General features: G+C 42.8%; 1 protein-coding gene across 1 annotated transcript in view; it reads right to left on the reverse strand.

Moving 5' to 3' along the window:
* Window positions 1–22,030, reverse strand: part of USH2A (usherin) — a gene marked incomplete at its 5' end in the record, with an annotated part of 770,156 nt that overhangs the window by 61,716 nt on the left and 686,410 nt on the right. Inside the window, 3 exons of the mRNA XM_082666701.1 lie at window positions 9,421–9,742; window positions 13,096–14,612; window positions 18,978–19,205. Of these exons, the coding sequence (XP_082522827.1) occupies window positions 9,421–9,742; window positions 13,096–14,612; window positions 18,978–19,205 (2,067 nt within the window). The remainder of the gene's footprint in view (window positions 1–9,420; window positions 9,743–13,095; window positions 14,613–18,977; window positions 19,206–22,030) is intronic.

Here is a 22,030-nt window from a genome sequence, read left to right on the forward strand (position 1 = left end):
TTATTCTCTTGCTCACAGGAACGTACATGGTGCTAGGATGTCAGTAAGAGTCCTGCCCTTGGTTGGTTTACGGATATTGGATGACAGAAGTCCTCTTTCCACTCTGAGGTGGGAGGGTAATAATAATAACACCTGTTATTATTATGCTAGTTGAATAGCTTCTATGTATGAGGTACTATCCTAAGCATATTCACATATCGACACATTTCATCCCAAAGCAAGCCCAGGAGTCCAGTGGTGCTCCTATCAACATTTTAAAGACAAGGAAACCAAAGCACAGAGAAGGGTGGAATCACGCAGTGCTGGGGTAGTGATTTTCTCCGATGCCTGGAGAGAGTCTGGTATAGAATGAGGCAGCACTGTTTACAATAGCCAGGACATGGAAGCAACCAAAATGTCTATCGACAGATGAGTGGATAAAGAAGATGTGGCACATATACACAATGGAATATTACTCAGCCATAGAAAGGAACGAAACTGAATCATTTGTAGTGATGTGGATGGACCTAGAGTCTGTCACACAGAGTGAAGTAAGTCAGAAAGAGAAAAATAAATACCGTATATTAACACATATATATGAAATCTAGAAAAATGGTACTGATGAACCTAGTGGCAGAGCAGGAATAGAGACGCAGATGAAGAGAACGGACTTGAGGACCCGGGGAGGTGAAGGGTACGCTGGGACGAAGTGAGAGAGTGGCATGGACATATATACACTACCAAACGTAAAATAGATAGCTAGTGGGAAGCAGCCGCATAGCACAGGGAGATCAGCTCGGTGCTTTGTGAGCACTCGAGGGGTGGGATAGGGAGGGTGGGAGGGAGGCTCAAGAAGGAAGGGATATGGGGATATATGTATACATATAGCTGATTCACTTTGTTGTACAGCAGAAACTAACACAACACTGTAAAGCAATTATAGTCCAATAAAGATATAAAAACAAAAAAAATGAAGCCAAAACAAGGCAACCTGAGGTGAAGGAAGGAGAGAAGGAATGAATCCAACAGTGTCAAATCCTGCATCTCAGGCTCCCAGAGGGATTCTTGAGAGAGAAAAAAGTGTTTGCACCTTTCCCTTGGTTTCAAGGAACTTCTTTAGTCCCTTTCCCAGACAGGTGAGCAGAAACCATTCTCTTCCATTTAAGGGAAAGTTGGCTTTCACTTGGAGTGAAATAGTCCTGACACCTTACTGATGATGTAGGTTTTCTCGAGGGTCTAAGTGGGACTCTTATTTAGTAAACTAAAAAAATTAGTTTTATTATTTATTTACATTTATATTTTATAATATACTTCTAATTCATTCAGTAAATTTATTAGTACGTAAATAAATTAGGTTTCAGAAACACCGCTATTGATCCTTCCATATATCCATTTTGGTGGTGGATAATGACACGACTCTTAGTGTATGAAGCTGGTCTCATACCCTCACTTGCTTTTTTTAAAAAAAATTTTATCGAAGTACAGTTGATTTCCAATGTTGTGTTCATTTCTGCTGTACCGCCAAGTGATTCGGTTATACATATATGTGTTCTTTTTCATAGTCTTTTCCATTATGGTTTATCATATGACATTGAACATAGTTCCCTGTGCTACACAGTAGGACTCTGTTGTTTATATAGTCACTTGCTTTGATCCAACGTAAAGCTAAAAACTGTTAGAAAATCAAATCGCTTAGGGTCAGAAAATATCCTGTGAGATTTTACAAATCATAGATGACCAAGGCCAATCAAGAGAAGCCAGTGTTTGATGAGAATTTTTAAAAGCGTATGGTTGTAAATGACTTACGCCCCCAGAATCTAGCCCTGGAGTGAACCAGTCCCAGGTGAGGAAAGGCTGAAGGAGGTTAATTTACTCAAGGATCCAGAAATAGGGGGAAAGGACTAAAAGCTGCTGTCTTTTCTGCTTCTCCTTTCTAGCTTGTCGTCCACGCTGTTGCAGCCTTTCGTGGGGCTGGCACAGAGAACGTCTCCGCTGTCCCCTCCTGGAGTCGCCACACAGCTCCTTTTGGCAGGAACAGTGAGGACCCACTTGACTGTCTGCCCTCCAACCATTCCTCCATCCTCTCCCGCGTAAACCTTCAGGCTGAATTGTTCGGGGCCAGCGTTGGTCTGTTAGTAAGTAGCAGGCTGCCGTCCTGGGGAACTTCCATAGCAGCAGCCCCAAGATCAGACCCACACTCGAGTGCGTCATGCATGGGGTTTCCTCCCAGGCGGATTTGTCGGGTCTCAGTGGTCCAGTCCCGGGACCCCAGAAGCCTTTGGAGACTCTGGGTGTGCGTGGGTGCTTATGGAAAAAAATCTGTCAAAGTGGGGAAGTTTCAGGAAAACGAATTAAGTCACTGACAGCAGGATTCAACGAAAGGGGGGCCATGGCGGCCCAAGCAAATCCGCGGTGAGTCATCGCCTTCAGCGAGAGTATGAATGTGAATGCGCAATTACTGAGAACTGCTCAGCGGTCTCAGCTCTCTCCCCGCAGGTCAAAACGGAAGCTTCTTATAAAAGCAGACTCACACCCAGGTCCGTCTCTGAAACCTGCAGAGACCACTGTCTGAATCTTCTTGCTGAACAATCAGAAACTTCCCCACATAGAATTCGGAGCTTTATATCGTATATATTAGTATATCCCGATTTTGAGAGGGTTGATGATAGAAATGAGTGCTGTCTGTGAAAAAAACACTCTGCTGCCTGTGTATTCTGCAGCACAGCTAGCCTGTCATCTGCATTTAACGAAAAGGTCTGTGCATGGGAAGAATTTCATTTGGTAAAGAGGCACCTCATTGATGTATGAATCACACATTTATAGAGTTGTTTGAAAGTAGGATTTTGGTAAATAAAATTATATCTGAAATTCACAAATGTTTGTTCTCTGATGAGACCCTGAACTGCATCGCTCTGCAAAGCCAGCCCATTCATCCTTGTGAAATAGTTTTTTAAAAACTCCAAATTTCTGTGATTTCAATTTCAGATCTTTACTCGTTTTATGAAAGCTGATCATTCAGAGTTTGATCCTTCAGAATCCCAGAATTGTAGAAGCTGTGTTGAAAGGGATCAAAACTAGAAAGTTCCTGTTTTAAACGATGGTGAATGTTACTCTTCCAACCAAAATCCAGGCCTCCCAAGTGAGACACAAAACAAAATGAAACAAGGACAACCAAAACCAAATAAAATCCAGGAGGAAGAGTGAAAGAAATTATTTGATGAATCGAAGACATGAGCTTAGCAGGTAATATATTCTGTCTACCTTTCCAGCTTCATCCAAAACAATAAATACGACTCTGATTCAGGAAAGCCATGGACAGACCAAGGTAAATAGGTTGGTCATCAATTATCATCATGTAAATTAGGCACTTGAGGGGAGTTGGCTTCACTTACTTAGGCAATCAGTTTACGATGGTTTAGGACTGTGATTCTCAGCCCTGACTGTACATTAGAATCACCTAGGGACCTTTTGAAATGCATTGATGCCTGGACCCACCCCATAAGCAGAACTACAGGCGGATGGGGCCTTGGCATCCAGAATGTTGTTAAAGTTCCCCAGGTGATTCCAATGTGCAGTCAGGGCTGAGAACACTGATTTAGGAAAGCCGCACCAGAAAATCAGGCTTAAGTAGCATAGCGACATGGCTGTATCCTCCGGGACAGTATTTCTCAAAAAAGTAGGTTGTGGACCACCGAAGCTGCTGGTTAAAAATGCAGATTTCTGGGAATTGCCATCCCACCCCTCTGCATCTGCATTTTGAATGCGCTCTTTGGGCAATCCGTTTGTACTATAAACACCGAGAGCTACTAACGCCTTAGGGCGTTCAATTTTGAGGTATCACTGAAAACTTAGAAGGTGCTTGTAAAATCGCACAGCTTCTGCCCACCAAACATGCCAGTTCCCATACTGATGTGTGAGTCATTGTGAGGTGACATCTGCTGGTCCTTGCCTCCAAGATCTTCTGTAGCAAATGATTCTCCCCTCTCTCAGTGAGAATCTCTTTCTCCAGGTATTTCTTGACCCTCCCGTTCAGCAGAAGTTATCCGTGCCGTATTCTTTTCCCCAGAGCTCTATCATTGGTCATCAGATTGATGAATTAATTTAGACTAGGTGGAACCGAGCAGAATCCTGCAGGGCCTCCTCACCCTCCAACTACAAAACCGAGCAGTTAATGGTGAGGGCAAGAGAGTCATAGACTCGGTGTCTGATGCACATTCCTGAGTTGTTCTATAGATACTGTAACTGCCACCAGAGGAAAAAAGCTAACTGCATGATGACCAGACTGTAGCCATGACATAACTGCTCCATCTTGAGTAGTACTGAATCTATGGCTAGCACAATTCCAAGAACTGGCCTCAAGACAATGGGATTAACGTTATTGCTCATAATAATCTATATCTTTGCGTGCATCAAAATAATTGTAGCTTGCTCTGCCCGTATATGTAAGCAGACAACTAAAATTGTCAGCAAAGAGATGCTACAACTAAATTTGTCAGCAAAGAGACCCATGTTGACATCTTCCACTCTGAGAATACGGTGCCTAAATGTATGGACACCAAGGGGGGAAGGGGGGCGATGATTTGGGAGATTGGGCTTGACATATATACACTATTGATACTATGTATAAAATAGATGGCTAATGAGAACCTACTGTATAGCACAAGGAACTCTACTCAATGCTCTGTGGTGAACTAAATGGGAAGGAAATCTGAAAAAGAGGGGATATATGTATACGTATAGCTGGTTCACTTTGTTATACAGCAGAAGCTAACACAACATTGTAAAGCAACTATATTCCAATAAAAATTAATTAAGGAAAAAAAAAGAATATGGTGCCTATGTCAGCATGAAAAAGTTACGGAAGATAGACCTCTGCCCCTAATCCCATAGAAATGGAATGATGTCTGACAAGTGGGGGTTGTAAGCTGCTCTTTGCAGGAAACCGCCCTCAGCAAGGAGCCCCTTTTCTTGTCACTTTAGCAAAGCTATATTGTAACTAACTTTTATACCAGGCGGCCCCGTGCTCTACTCATCTCCCGTCCAAGCACACCTTTCAAATCTTTTAATCACACAACACCTGGCCTAACTTGTTTTCCATAGATCAAAGAAGTAGAAATGAAGAATAAGTAACTAACAGATGACCAGATCTCTTCCCTACCTTCCCCTTCAGTAATCTCCCAAACAAACTGTGTGACCAAGATGAGATCTAGAGGAAGATCACACGCCTGCATGCAGTGGGGGATGGCGAAGACTCTGACCCCTTATGTCAATGATTAACTGAGATTACTTCTCTGTTTCCCTTGAAAAGCTTTCATGGCCAAGCGGAATCTTTGGAGGTGGTTTTTGGGGACACTAAGTCCACCATCCCCAGATGGCCAGCATTCTGAGTAAAGGCACCTTTCCGTTTTATTTACATTTGTATGTAATTGATTTTGTTAGCCTCGAGCAGCAGGACACCCTCCCCCATTCGATAACATAGGGAATGCTTGGGAGCTATCTTCAATGATTTAACTCAAAACCAGAAATGAATACAATGACGTAGGGCCAGGTAGTGGGGTGTGGGGAGGGACATTGGACACCCTCCAGGCACACCAGGTGGACGGCCACCTACCCGACCATGGGTCCTCACCATCCTTCTGATGAATAGGTTTCCATTTCTGGGCAGTTTCTCGGTTCTTTGTTTTCATCCCCTACGAATATATGGATTGTCTCAAAAACACAATCCTCCGTAGGAGGGTCAAATCACAGATATGGTGGGCGAACCAATGACTCTAGGACAATAAAGGTGTTTTCTGAAAAGCAGCCTGTGGATAAAGTAACGCTCAGACAGGTTTGAGAGCAATTCAAATTCATCTCAAAGACAAAATGTTCTTTTGTTAAAGGGAAATCAATTCTTATAGTACATTACTTCCTAAATGACTTCGGGAAGATAACTCAGGATTTATAAAGACTTAGCATTTGCACAGGCTAAATAAATCCAATAGTTTAGTTCATTTATTTCAGCATTTAATCTATATTTTTCAAAGTATTTCCTGTAAAATCTTGGTTTTGGGGCTGATAGACTAGATTTTTTTTTTTTTCTGCTCTCTATCCTTCTTATGTTGTAACAACATGGGATTAGCTAGTAAATGCAAATTTGAGGTCAGTCTGCTGTGAAAACCAAATTAAGTAATTTCATTTGGGTGATGTGAGTATGGGGGAGGAGCCTGACACAGGGCTGATAGTAACAGTTACAAAAGAGACAGCATAGGGGCTTCCCTGGTGGCGCAGTGGTTGAGAGCCCGCCTGCCGATGCCGGGGACACGGGTTCGTGCCCCGGTCCGGGAAGATCCCACATGCCGCAGAGTGGCTGGGCCCGTGAGCCATGGCCGCTGAGCCTGTGCGTCCGGAGCCTGTGCTCCGCAACGGGAGAGGCCACAGCAGTGAGAGGCCCGCGTACTGCAAAAAAAAAAAAGAGCATAGCCTGAGGTCCTTAACTTGTCTCCCCTCTGAAATGTGGGTCCCTTGGTAACTGGTTGTCCTTAGCTTCTGGTGAGTGTATGGCTGTTAGCATCACTGTTGCCATATTGGGTTCGTACCTTTCCTCCTGGCCTTCCATTGCCCCTACCCAGGACTGAACTGTGCAGTCTGTGCAGTGAATCAGTTCTCTGCCTCAAGGGCTTTGTAGTTAGTAGATATTCTTTCATAATCACTAGGACCAGGCGGCCTCTATGATCTGTTAGTCCCCAAACAACGATGAAGACCTTCGCTGACATGTTCCCAGGGCCCACAAAACTAGTTACCGATTCATAAATCTTGACTTAGGAATGCACGTCCTGTTTCCAAGCACGTACCCCCTACCCTAGGTTAACTATAAAACTGTCCCATTGGTCCCTTGACGGTGCAGAGTGCAGCTGCCAGTGTTTCAGGATTATTGTCCGCTCAATCCCACCCTGTGCGTAAGTGTAATAAACTGATCCATCGATTATACGGAGCTGCTTGTCTCAATTTTTGGTCTCAAGATACCTTCTCAGTCTGGTGGGCACTTTTCATTCTCTCCATCCTCCAACAGTAAGAAAACTGACAGAGCTAAGATACATGCTTGGAGTTTACCATTCCTTAGAAAACTCAGGGAAGACTTTACAGATGATATGGCCAATTGTTTAACCCAATGACACAGTATGATGCCAAAGAAGCTACAATCACTGGTTTGCTTTCAGTATCCACAGGTCACTTAGTTTTGTCTAGTTAGAGGTCAAATATTTCATGCTGATTCCATTCAGCTCTCTTACAACGGTGCACTTTTATTCATAAAGGGGACTAGACAATTGAGAATAGAAAGGTCTTTGATAGCTTGATACTTTTCTGTAAAGATAATGATAAAGAACAAAAGGGTGGCCACATAGGTTCTGGCTGTTTCTAACAGTATTCTTTCTCCAGCTGTGGCATCAATAGATATTTTGTTCCTTCATGACATAAGCCACAATCCTTACCCTAAACCCTTGGGACCTGAAGTGCTTTTAAATAATTTTTAATTTTTTCAGATTTGGGAAAGTTAATAAAATGCATATACTGTATATTTTGTAATATCTGCAGAATGCCCTTGTAATAGAATACAATACTTCTGTAGCACTATTCATATTAAATGAGATAAATAAATGCTGTAAATAGTGTGGTTTGTCTAAACTGGGTTTTGCTGCTGAATGAGTTGTACCAAACCTAGATAAAAACTTGTTTTGGGGATTCCCTGGCGGTCCAGTGGTTAGGATGTGGTGCTTTCACTGCCGTGGGCTTGGGTTCGATCCATGGTCGGGGAACTAAGATCCCACAAGCCACGCAGCTTGGCCGAAAACAAAAAGAAAGACAGAAAACCCAACAACTTCTTTTAAAGAGATTTTTAGATTTGGAATTGCAAACAAGGGATTATGGGTTTATATCTATGTATTTCTCCACACCATTCAAGAATCAATTTATATTTTCAATTCTTACTAACTTCATTGGGAAATTTGTCCTGTACATTACTGGCCTAAAACACATTCCTTTCACGTCTAAACTGTTACCTCTAATCACTGCCCTCATTGATTTGCTCGCCATATTCCTGGTGACTTCGTGATCTTATTACTTCTGGTTATGGTAAGCTGTTCAAGGTTCTGTTTCCTCTTCTAGAAAATTGCATTTGGTCTTGTGCTTGGCACGTGGTGCTTGCATCATTCAGGAAGTTTCCTTTGAAACTGCAAGCAAGAGACTTAAGCAACAGGGAATTTATTGGGGGTACAGTCAGCCCTCCTTCTCCATGACTTCTGTATCCGTGGATTCAACCAACTGTGGATCCAAAATATTTGAAAAGAGGATTCCAGAAAGTTCCAAAAAGCAAAATTTGAATTTGCTGCATGCCTGCCACTACTGACATAGCGATTACATTGTATTTACAGCTATTTACGTGGCACTTGCATTGTATTAGGTATTATAAATAATCTAGAGATGAATTAAAGTATAGGGGAGGATGTGCGTAGGTTATATGCAAATACTATACCATTCTATACAAGATACTTGAGCATCTGAGGAATTTGGTGTCTGCAGGGGTCCTGGAAACAACCCCCCTTGGATACCGAGGGACAACTATATATGTAATTAAAAGAACAGTTGAAGAACCAGGCTTGGAAATGGTGAGGATGAGAAAAGCCTTTGGATTGATGTTAGAGATATTTTATCAGGACTTAGCTCCACCTTCTAAAATTCTGAGTCACTTTGCTGGAGATCAGGCCCCAGGCAAGTCTGAGGGGCAGAGCAGCGCTTGGGTGCCCAACATTTGGCTAGGTGACAGCCTGACACATTGATTGACACTCCCACCAAGGCTGAGCACGGGGTGGAGGAATCATCCCCCCACAGGAACTGGAGCTGCTTCTTACAAGAAAACTGCAAATGCACCCAGACGGCAAAACAAAACAAACCTAACGGAAGTCTTCTATTGATTTCAAAATACCTTCAGAATAGTGTTCTTAATTCCTGACTTTTCAGAGATATGCGAAGTCCTCTTTTTTAGGCTGTCCTCCTACAAAACTTAATTCATCTCCGTGCACAGGTTAGTTGTTTTCCTCTAGACTTTTCTCAGCAGTCTATGTCTGAGGAGTATTTCCAGCCAAGGCAACACTGACAGAGAGAAGCTTAATGGTAGAAACCACTTCATTAATAAGAAATGCAAATACTTCACCAGAAATCTGCATAGGAATAACAAGCCTGTATCACACGGATCAAGAACTAAGAAAATGAAGAAGGCAAATGAATATGGCCTTTCCTCCCTCATTGACTGCTTAAATTTTTTTTAAAGAATATTATTAAACGACATAAGTCCCATGTTTCTTTAAGTGGCTTTTTAGATTGCAAGCAATTTTTTTCCAGACAGGCGCTGATGTGTACCCACACCCATCTCAGTGCGAGTTGTTGGTAACACACACTTCTTACCTGGTATTCATACTCTGTGAAAGGCAGTAGTTCCATGTCCATAAAAGAGCTTGAGCTTCCATTATAGGTTAGCACTGGGTTTGATTTTCCAGGTTCAGTTGCTATTTGTCTTCTGTACAATTCATAATATAAAACCTGTCCATTTGGCTGGAGTGGTCCTGTCCACAGAAGGGAAACCATGGGCTGGAATCCCCCTGGAGCCGTCTGGACCTCTAGATGTGGAGGCGGTTGCATCCGAGGTGCAACCTCAGGGGTCTGTATGGATGTCCAGTCACCTGATGCACATCCCAGCCTGGTGCAGGCTTGAATTCGAACTTCATACCTTCAGGACACAAGGCAGAAATAACCCATTATTGGCAAAATCGATTTTCGTGGGAAGAATCTTTAAAAGGCCAAGTGTTTTCTGAAAAAAAGACAGACACATTTATATCTATTCTTACCTACAACGAACCCTTTTCAAGGACAACAAAGTCATGTTTCCACGGAAATTTTAGAACATTTTCAAGCCTCCTGGCTTTCCAAACTAAAGGAAGATGCTCACCTGTCTGGAAAGGGTGGGCGCGATTCTTCCCTAAACAGGAATGTATAGAATGAATACACTTTCAAGATACTCTCCAGCGGGAAAATTCTGGTACGCTGTAGAGTTCCTTAACACAGTGAGGGAGAATACAGATCTTGGGAGTTTGAACGAGTTTTCAGCAGCCCTGAGTTCCTCTCTCTGCAGCTGGAGCTAAATGATTCCCCAGGAACGTTTCCAGGTCAGGAAGGAACGTCATGGAATCAAGGTCTCTGTGCTAATAAATCCCCTCACCTGATACCTGACATCTTAAAACAGGCTCCCTTACACCACATGGGGAACTTCCGGGGCCAAAGTTAACCCAGCTACACACCAGATTATCAATCATGGAGACACCTTATCACCATCCAGTTAAACTCAACCAATCAATTATGTTTTGCTTCATAGCGGGTCTCCTGCCACTAGGAAAGGTGTATTTACATAACAGGGACTTTTCCCTTCCAACAAAAGGGGCTTTTGTTAGTCTGAAGTGCCTATGGCTGCAAATAAGTGCTTTCCCCCTCTTTTCCATGCCCCTAATTTTTATGATATTATGACACCCCTAATTTCCCCTCAAGCCCCAGCCACCTCCCTTTCTCCCTTTACTTCTTTTGCTTCCAGGCTTTTCCGTCTTCTACTTTCTGCTTTCTCTCTTCCAGATAATCACCGCCTTGCGCTCACTTCCTCGCTTTCTTTCTGTTCCCCTTGCCCTCTTCTTAATTACACTTCTCTCTCCCTTTGGGGAGTCTCCCAGTTCCCTTTTCTGCTTCCCCTTCCCTCCCTCTCCTCTCACGCCCATTTTCACCATGATGGGCTGCCAGTTCATTGGTGAACAGATCCACAGCTGTGAATGGCAGATCTGCCTTCTAAGCGATTCTGAGAACTCAGTTTTGATTTTCCACGTCTGGATTATTTGTTTTCTGGATTATCTCTGGTGGTTTTAAAATTCTGGGTCAGATTCCTCCTGCTTCTTAGGGTATTCTCAGGATCCTTCTTCCTACTGACCATCTCGGGGGTACCTCAAGGAGGACACACTAATTTGCAGTACTCAGTAAACATTAAGCTGCTGGAAAAAACCCAAACGACATGAATCCCAACTTCATATAGAAGTCATATTCTGGTTTTATTTTTATTTATTTATTTTTTTTGCAGTATGCGGGCCTCTCACTGCTGTGGCCTCTCCCGTTGTGGAGCACAGGCTCCGGACGCGCAGGCTCAGCGGCCATGGCTCACGGGTCCAGCCGCTCCGCGGCATGTGGGATCTTCCCGGACCGGGGCACGAACCCGTGTCTCCTGCATCGGCAGGCGGACTCTCAACCACTGCGCCACCAGGGAAGCCCTGGTTTTATTTTTGTGTGTGTGATTTGATGTTTTTATTGTTTATACTCTATATAAAGTTATTATAAAATATTGGCTATATTCCCTGTGCTGTACATTACGTCCACATACCTTATTTATTTTATACCCAGTAGTTTGTATGTCTTAACCCCCCTCACCTATCTTGCCCTTCCCTCCTCGTCTCCTCACTGGTAACACTAGTTTATTCTCTGTATCTGTCGGTTTCCCTTTTGTTACATCCATTCATTAGTTTTATTTTTCAAATTCCACATATAAGTGAATACATACAGTATTTGTCTTTCTCTGTCTGACTTATTTCACTAAGCATTATGCCCTCCAGGTCTACTCATATTGTTGCAAATGACAAAATTTTCATTCTTATTTATGGCTGAGTAATAATCCGTTGATATTCTAAGTCGTTAATGTCACTTACATCTTCGATGAGAGTGGACGGTGAAGGGGCATCTCTCATTGCCTTAAATCCCATGGCTAAGTTTCTCACAAAAATCAGACTTTCTTTTTTCAGCCTGGGAAAAATGCCCCTCTCACATCCAGAGGCTTTTTTTTTCCCTAGAAATCTTTTTGAATAAGAGTTTCGGAGGGGAGCAAGCTGATACGATCTTTAAAACGTCCAAGTACCAGTCAGGTAAAGAGGAAGCCGGGATAAAATGTACAGCTCTGCAGCTAACATGGGCCTTTTTTATGCCCTGCATCAGAGTAAGAGAAAAGCCAACTCACAGAGCATGTGGATTAGCTATGGAAGATACTTGCAGAAGTTTTAATCACTGTTTAATATTTAATGCAACCCTAAATAATTGTCATTAGGATATGCATAAGACTGCGAATGTTTCATTTCAACAGCACTATATATCAGAGATAATTATAGGAGAGATCTAATCTACACATCAGTACATTACAATAATAGATGAATTTTATCAATGGTGGTTGGTAATCAACACCCAGCCTTTAATTCTTTTAAAGTGGTTCTGTTCATTTTACTAAATTTTAAGAATACAATGTCCTTTGTTACTCTCCTCTCTGGGGATGTATGTTAGTTAAAATGTGATGGGGAAAAAAGCCAAGCAATTCTTTAAAGGATGGGAAGAGGGCTGGTGGTCAGATTCCTTTGTGTGGAAAGCAACACACACCCTTGCTCATCAGAGAGCTCAGAGGGGACCACTAAGAAAACAGGAGCTGGCAGAGTGGCACCGTCCCAAGAAACCACGAGATCAGAGCTGACTGAAGGGCTGCGGAAATAGTCAGAGGAGCCTCACTATTCCTGGAAGACGTGCTGGATTCAATAAGGAGGGCTGGCCCCAGAGCAAATTTCGCATCAGTCCAACTCTGGCTGGCAATAGCTCTCAATGTCGGCCCCTTTTTTCATTCTTTAAAATAATACTCCTTTGCCTCACAGTCTAGTTCAGAGAACCGCATTGGGGTTCTCAGAACTGACCAGGGGCTGGCATGTTTCCAGGAGGGACCAGACTCAGGGAAGTGGCCCTACCTCTCCACTACTTGGTTCCAGACATTGCGATGAAGTGCAAACATTTCTAAAAAAACTGACTCTCAAAATGTCACCTGCAAGAATTTTGCTCTCCAGAAGTAATCAAGCAGGTTTGGGCTGGATAAGGACGTAGTTAGTCTACTTGGATGGTTAAACGGATGGGGCTTGGGCACGTCACACATCTTGCTGTTAGAGTCTCCACTGGGACTGACCAAGGGCTCACGCAATAGAAAGGGGCAGTGGCTTGTTCTCAGGAAACCCAGGGTCCGTTACCTACCTGTGAAACGGCTTCAGCTGGTTTACTATGAATGACCGTGTACCAAAAGAATTATGAGTTGTGTTTACGTGTACGATTTTTGTTTCTCTTTCAAACAGCTCACGGATGAAGAGGGTGTAGTTGACGATATGACCGTTTGTCCTTACTGGAGGGTCCCAGCTCACTAAGATGTCCTGAGGGCCCTTGGCCAGCAATTTTGGAGGCTCCATCCCTGAAGGCGCTGAGGGGCTGGTTCGATCTTTGACAAGTGGACTCAGAACACCCCCTTGGCTGTTGTTGGCCATCACTGTGTAGCCATACTCCACACCTGGGGCGAGAGTAAAATCATGATAGCGAGTTTCCAGGCCGGTATAGACAATGGTTCCGTCCCTCCTAAGTTCATAGCTTCTGATCTGGCCATTTGGGGTTCCTGGCGGTTTCCAGGTGATTTCTATGGATTCTGAGCCCGTGACTTGTAGTTTTGGAGGGTCCATGTTTTGTGGCGGGGCCTCCATTGTCCAGGCAGACTCTGCCACACTAGCTGTGCAACCGCCATTGGTGCAGGCCACTAGGGAGAGATTATACTGCGTGGAAGGCTGCAGGTGGGAAACCAACAGGGACAGGTTCTGCCCAGCAAGGTACTCCTTACCATCCAATCTGAGTAAATACTGAGTGATCTCTCCATTTTGAATTGATGGCGGTGACCAAGATGCATTTATTTGAGTGGCACTGATGGTCCAAAGAGCTGGAGGGCTGACCCCTGCAGGGGCAGCCTCAAGGGTTGTGATGCTGGTAGGTGTGCTAGTGGAACAGCCCTCACTGGTGCAGGCTGTGACTACATACCTGTACGTGGAAAAAGGAAGCAGCGCTTCATCCGTATAATTGAAAGTCTCAGCATCGAAGCTGAAAGGATAGAGCACCCCGTTCCTTTGAAGCCTATAGGACTGGATAATGCCATTAGGCTGTGCTGGTGGGATCCAGGAAATCATCAGTTTGGGGGGATTCACAGACACCTGGGCTATCTCAGGTGGAGAGAGGCCTTCTGGAAGTGCTTGCCTGGTCCTTACCACACTCCAAGAGCTGCAGGTATGGCCTGCTGAATTCCAAGTGTGGATTTTATATTCACACTGCATCCATGGCCGCAGACCTGTGTCATTATACATAAATGTATTCCTTTCAGTATCATATTCTGTGAAAACAATTTTCTCATCGTCCTGGATTGTCTGATTCCCCCAAGCTATTCCCTCGAAGCATCTGCGAATCACTTCATAGCGAATTATCTTTCCGTTTGGGTTAACGGGCTCTGACCAGCTCAGCTCAACGCTGGTGGACCCCACAGACTGGATGGTGGGAGCCAGCTGAGACTGGGGTGCGGCTTCTTCTGTCCACAGAGGCTGGGGTGCCGAGTGTGCACATCCCGCCCTGGTGCAGGCCTCCAGCGTCAGCGTGTAGAGCGTGAAGGGGTCCAGGCGTCGGAAGAGAAATTGACGATTCAGGCCGGCGTACTCCAAGACACCATCACTGAAGACTTTGTACGTCTGCAGGAAGATGGGGAACGAAGCATATGATTTCTTGGTGTCACTATTTCGTCCCTTTTAACCCCTTCTGCCCCTTATTCCTCACCTTGATGATCCTAACCCAGAAGAAGCATTCTGATATGAATTTTGGGAATGTGATCTTTGCCTTTTCTCTTTTTAAGGTTGGATATCATGTAAGCATATATCTAAAAGCTAAGAGTTACTGAAATTAATTCGTTGACTTAAAGAGCGCTCACGGGGTTTCCTCCCATTTTTATCTTTTAGAAGTGGGGAATAGTATTCAAATTCCCTATTTTATAAAAATAAAGTGCTTCTAATTTCACCCTGAGCAGGCTAAATTGGGTCTATCCACATTGTCTATTGCCATAGCATTTACTGGGAAATGGAATTATAATGCTTAATCATTTGTACCAGGGTGCCAGGGTGGAAAATGTGTGAGTGTCTGGTGTGGGCACACATGCATGTACATAGGTACATATACATGTTATACACATATACAAAAACATAGGTACAAACTGATGACCAGAAAATGGAAAACCCACCCTGCTTCCTCTTACCAGTTATAGAAGAATAGATGGTTTCTTTGGAGCAAAGTATTGTTTTGTTCCAGGGAAAACCATCTGAATGCTCATGATACAAATGTAGAGCAAGTTTCCAACCCATATTATCCATTGTTCTTTGGGGAAGACGAGAGGTAACTTAACTTGAATGTAGATGTTTTTGAATGACGGTTCCCCATCTTTTCATGCTTCAGTGTACCTGAGAGACAGGAGACCTTCCTGTACATGGTCGTGACCCTGTGATTATGTCTCTTAAGATGAGATGGACAAATACCAGAGTCCCTTGAGAGGCAAATCTTCCCACAGGTTGTTCCTGGATTGTTGATATACTTTAATGTTATTTAAGATTAAATAGCCTAGATCTGGAAATCTATTTATGTTGGACTATTGTATTTTGGTGTGATTTTTCTTGTTGGGGGTCTCAGGGCAAGATCATACCCCTGAGGGAAGGGGAATAGAGTATTTTCTGAAGACAGCTTAGATTCCACAATCAATTTGAAAGTCTCTCTGACTCTCTGTCCCCTCCCCCATATTCACCTGGCAAATCTCTAATTAGTGTTAAATTCAGCTCTCCCTCTGGACCTTAGCTTCTAACTGGATTTGGAGAAAAACTCTCATATATATTGACTGGTCTCACTTTAAATTTCTTACCATAACTTTTAAATAGATGATTACCAACTATAAAACCATATGTTTGCTCTCTCATTTTCCAAAGTAAGAAATATCTTCTCCTTTCCCCACTAACAGCCAATACCCCCTTCTCTCCCTCACAGGTGGTTGTTGACATAACCACATATTTGACTGAGGAAAGTAGAGGCAGTCAGACAGGAATGTTCTCATGTTATAGATTATCACTGCCATATGCATGTGGATCTAGACGTACCCTATTTGCCTCTGTTCTTTTTCCTATGGATGAAGTACCTCTGCCCCCACTGAAGTCCACCTGAGCTCTGGATCCTGTCCTCTCCTCCTTCCTACAGATTTCACTCTTGCAATTATTCTCATCATCTCTTGCTTCACTGATTTATCTCCCTCTACTGGGTTATTTCCATTAACATTTAAATGTACTCTAGGATCTTTCACTGATTTTTGAATAAAACTTCTTGACACCATAGTCCCCTGGCTCCTGCCCCATTTCTCTGTTTTTTCTTTCCATCTATACTTCTTTGAAGAGTTGCTATCCTATTCCCTCAAACCATCCCGACCAGGTTTCCCATTTCAACATTTGATTTTCTTGTGAAGATCACAGTGACCTCCTGGTTTCCAAATACAGGGTCACATCTCTGCCCTTATGTTACTGGATCTCTCAACACCATTGGCACATTTTCTGTTCCCTTCTGGGACAGCCCTCTCATCTACTTTTCCTTCTACCTCATGTGTCTTGACAGCTCCTCTCCATACTCTTGACCTCTAAATTTTTGTATTCCCCAGGGCTTGATCCTAGGCTCTCTTCATCTCGACTTAGATTCTCTCCATAGGTGATGTCCTCCAGGCCCATGGGTTTGAATACTACTCATCTGCTAATGAATTCCAAATACATATATCTTCATGAAGAACTCTCTCGAGTGTTCTAGACTTGTACTTCCAACTACCTACTTATCCCCTCAAACCTGTACATCTTCCAGCCTTCCCTTCCCAGTCAATGACTCAAGGCCAAAGTCCAGATGTCATTCTGAAGTACTACTTTTCCTTCATGTATCACATTCCGTCCATTAACAGATCTTGTCATCTCTACCTCTGGATACATCCCCAATCCACTCACATTTCTTGACCTTCTCAACTCCCACTCTAATTCAAGCCACAGTCAATTCTACCCTGACTTCTTTCACAGATTCCAAACTCCACTGGTCTCCTTATAGCCCATTTCCTACATAGGAGCCAGAGTGATTTGGAAAAACATACATTTGATTGTGCTATCCCTTTGCCTAAACCCTTCCGTAGTTTTTCATCACACTCAGAATAAATCCCAAGCTCTGATCACAGCCCACAAGGTTGAGCACACAGTCCACCTTTCACCAATCCCTTGAATCTCATCTAGTATCATCTTCCCTCCCCAACCCTCCCAAACTTCAGCCACACTGGCTTTCTTCCCTTGATGTGAAGAAACCAAGTTCATCCCTGGCTTCAGGCCTTGCATTTGCTGTTCACTTTGTCTGAACATTTTGCTCTCGTATCTTCACATGACTGACTCTGTCTTGTCATTCAGGGCTCAGCTCAAACGTCAACTCAATTCAAATGATCATCCATGCTAAAACAGCCCGAGCAGGCATAATTACATTATTCTGTTTAATTTTCTTTATAGCATTCACCACTCTCTGAAATTCTCTGGTTTGTGTACTAGCTTTTTGTTTGCCTCTCTGTAGCCCCACCGTTCATGTGTTCTCACACACACACAAGGTCTATGACAGCAGGGACCTTGCCTGTCTTGTTCACTCCTGAATAATTGCCTGGAACTTAGTAGAAGCCTCAATAAATATTTGGTGAACCACAAACGCACGTAAAAGGAGTAGATATTTCTATTGTCAATCATTCCAGGAAGAGGCAGACACTGGGATGGGAAATAAACACTCACAAGGAGGGGTGCTTTGATGGGTGTGAAAGAGATACTCTTTTCTCTGATGGGGACCTTAGGGCTGAGGCTTGGATTTTAAGGCCATGGTTCCTAGGGCTCAGGCCTCCTGTCCTAGAGTAGCCAAAGTCCGGCTCAGTCACATGCCAGGGGCTGGTAGAAAGCAGCTTGTAGCATACCTGGAGGTGGGCAGAGAGGTGGCCACCGTACCAGGCAGTGAGGCAGCCTACAGGGAGGTCCATGAGGATGGGCCTGGGTCTGTGAGCTCTAGTTACAGATCTAAGTCACTGCTGTAGGTAATTTCCCGCCAGCATCCCACTATGGGGTTTTCAGGGAAGGTTTATCAAAAGTCACAGCTTAGTCTTAGATGTTCTATGTGGCATTAGTGGGGGAGTCTTTGCCACCTTGAGAGGGAGTGGTAAAGGAGAGGCAGAGTGTCTACAGCATCTGCAGGGGGTGGCAGTCCCAGCCTGCACGAGGTGATGGATGAGGGCCTGAGTGGTGGTCCAGGGCCAGAGGAGACTAGAGGCAGAGGCAGTAATAGATGGACAGCTGAGTCGCCAGCAGCCTTGGAGAAGAACATCAGAAGGGTGATGATGCTGCCTCTTATGTGGGTGATGGTTCAAAGCATCAAAATGTGGATGATAATGGAAACCTTATTTGGGCGCTCACAGACTGGTGAAGCTGGGGTTAGATGTGACATTAATAAGACTGCTTCTCATGGCTACATAGGGACATCGTGGACTTAGCAGACATGCGGGGCTTCCTGTTTCCTGATGAGTGAGCTCTGCTCAAAGTGCAAATTAGGCAAAGCTTAAGCAAAGAGCTGGGAAGGACAATTCGGGAGGCACTAGGAACATGGTCATTTAGAGTTCCGTTTTGGTGCGACTACCTGGCTTCAAATCCCAATTCGGTGGTCGCAATGTTGTTTAGCCTCAGACAGTGGTTTAGCCTTTACGTGCCCAGTGAGGCTTAGTGGTACCTACAGAGTAGGGCTGATGTGCAGATTAAATGAGATAATCCATAGAGAGCACTTAGACAGCATTGGGTTCATAGGAAGCTTAACACGTGTGAGCTAGTTTTCTCTGATCTATGATTAAGCGCCTGGAGGAACTATCAGGAAGAATTAACCAGACTGTGAAGGGAGTTTTCCCACAGTGACCTGATGGCATGTCAGGGCTCATCTATTTATCTGTAGAATACCAAACATGATCGCATATTCAGGGTAGACATTACCTTAATCACACCATTGGTTCTTACAGGCTCTGACCACCGCAGTAGCAATGCCCGACCATTCTCCTTCTGCTCCACCGTAAAGTAGCTCAGCCCACTGGGGGAAGATTCTAGGGTTCGAACTAGAGTCCAGGGGCTTGAAACTTCTCCCGCCCGGTTTGTGGCCACAACACTAATGTGATATGCGGTGAAGGGTTCTAAGCCGAACAGGTGGGCTTGATGGCTCGTCCCCTGGAAGAAAATGAACAGTTTAGTTTCCTTTTGGAAACTGCTACCAATTGCTGGAAGGTCATTCTTTGGCCAAGACGCCTCACCAATGACAGCACAAATATCACAACAGAGATCTGAATTATTAAGAAAACAATATGGTTTTTTCGTGTTCTTCACATGCTAAATATATTACCTAATGTTGTGTGATTTCAGACACACACACACACACACAGCTTGGATCAGATAGGATCCTTGCCTTTTCAGAGCTTGCGACTCAAGGGATGCAATATATTACAAAAGCAATAAAAAAAATCTATGATGTCTCAGGTCAGTGTAGCATGATTTCATGATGGAAATCAGTGGTACCAAGTTGAGTGGCAGAGAATGGAATAAACTTAAGGATTTGGAAATTGAACCTGAGCAACGCTAATTCTCTCTCATTAAACCCCGACACTATTTTTTACATAAGACTCTCCCCAATTCCCCCCTCTCTCATTCTCTTGGTGTGTATTAACATTTTACAAAGACAATAAAACAAACACAAGGAAACAATAAACCAACTGAACTATAGATGCACAAGCACCCTGAGAGCAGTCTACTATTAATATCAACGTGAAAATATTCTCATTTGTTAAAAACACCCTAACTAAAACTCTGAAATTTACCAAAAGTAATTGTTAGCTAGGCTTTGAGTATTTGGTCTTTGTTAATTTAAAAGAAAAAAAAAATGATAGCATAATTGTTTTTTTCCTGCTTGGACAGCAGCACTAACCATATTTTGCATAATTAAACTGGACCTAAGAATCCTAATGTTTTTAAAGAGCCCAGGGTGCTCTTTCTACATCTGGGCTGGATGGAAGTGTCTGTTTACAGATAGGAATTATGTCTGCAAGTGGACCAGTAATGTGTGTATAGGTAAACACACACACACACAGACACTTTCTGTTGTGTACCATATCCATTGGATGTGAATAATCACAAAGAAGTTTTTACTGGTTTACTAGGATATATACACTTAATGGTATGCGAGGTCAGCTTTGGTTTATTTGACACTTAAATGTGACAGGTCGTCTTCAATTGTCCTTTTCTTGGTGGGCACAGGAAGAGGAAGATGAGATGAAGAAGAGAAAGTTATTTCTGAGAGCAGTACCCGAAAGCACCAGACAAAGTTATGTGTATGGAAATTCTTTTTAATTTGAGGGAATCCAAATCTCATTTTGAATAAAATCTAAAACCAGGTGGCAAAATCCAACTGAACCACTTTCCAAAAAAACTGGTTAGACGAAACCAAAACACACCATAGAAATAATTTTTGACACCATTTCCCCACATTCTTGGTTATAAGTTTCTATTAGTTGATGTTTCTTCTTATGTGTTAAACACAAGCAGAGGAAATATAATTTCCTTTACTTATCAAAAACTTGTAAAGTCAATTTTCCTGTTTCAGTAAGGTCCTATTATGATATTACAGGCTGAACTCTTGAAATCTTTTAATATTTAAACATTTGCTAAGCGACCAGGCTCTAAAAAAAATTTTACAGAGATACTAATTTCTCTTTTTTTAAATATTAAAAGTTAGATCATAAATATTTAAAACTTATTTCTCCAACAACATTGGATTGGTCTTTTAGATAAATATAGCACAGAAATAGAATGACCATAGTGAATATTAAAGTTGAATATGCTACAAGTCCCGATTACAAACATTCTTTTCTGATAAATGATTCCTTTTCTGTGGAAATAGGGCAAACACGGGCAAGATTAATAATGCAAAAAAGAACCATTCTTTGTTCAGAATATTCAGTAGTAGATGCCAAAAAAGCATCAGCTCCAAAGCAAATAGTGATCACCTCTAACAGATTATATATGAAAAAAGGTAGGCTGCTGGGGGACATTTAGAGATAGCTTTTGTCGTAAGAAACACGAAAAGCATGTGGGCTGTAAAGCAAAAACATACATATATTGTCCATAGCAGCACCTGCTCAATTACAGTTTATTTCAGAGCTGAGAATTCCATTCAGCCCCTAGATGGCAATACTATCAAGCACTTTCGGTGCCATGAGTGCTCAATGATTAACTGACATTCAGTCATCCAACACACTCCAGGCCGCCATTTAAAAAATAACAAAACTGATTTCATTATAGATTCTTTTAATAAACATTTATAGCCAGATCCTTGAAAGCAGAAGTACTGAAAATGTTCTGGCTTCAAAACCTCCACCAACTAATGTGGAAATATGACCTGCAGGTCTCAAGTTGAAGTTCACGCCTGCCTGACACAGAAATGTTTACATGTAGACTCCTACAAAAGGTGATTACAACCGTTGTTTTGCTTAATTTGGTCTATATATCTTCTTAAAAAATAGAAATAATCACATATCATAAATGTACAGGAAACGTGAAGGAGAATTTTTCTATCATAAATTTATACTGAGACAAATTCCCATATTATGTCAACTTGTTATTTCTGCAAAACTACAACACACACACGCATGCTTTAAATAAACCTCAGTGATAGCCATACTTTTTGTCAATATTTAGTTAAGTCCACATAAAAAATAAAGAAAACTTCAAAATGGCAAGACAATCCCTAACCGATTTATTCTTTGACATTTTAGGAAATCCTTTATATTATTCTTCCCTGAATGGATATCTAACCCCCGAGTTCACTATTTTAGAAACCAACTGTAAAATCTGGGCACAGTTCACTCTATGGATTAGGGTGAGTCTTGTTTGTTTACTCAGTTACTTGTGATTTTCCTTAAATTCAGAATATTTGCTTGAGCCCTGTTGACCTTACGTGAGTTGGATTCCATTCCTTCCTTTGGGGACGGAGCATTCTGTCC

This window comes from Grampus griseus (assembly GCF_964374135.1).
Source record: "Grampus griseus genome assembly, chromosome: 1".
NCBI classification, from domain to species: Eukaryota; Metazoa; Chordata; class Mammalia; order Artiodactyla; family Delphinidae; genus Grampus; species Grampus griseus.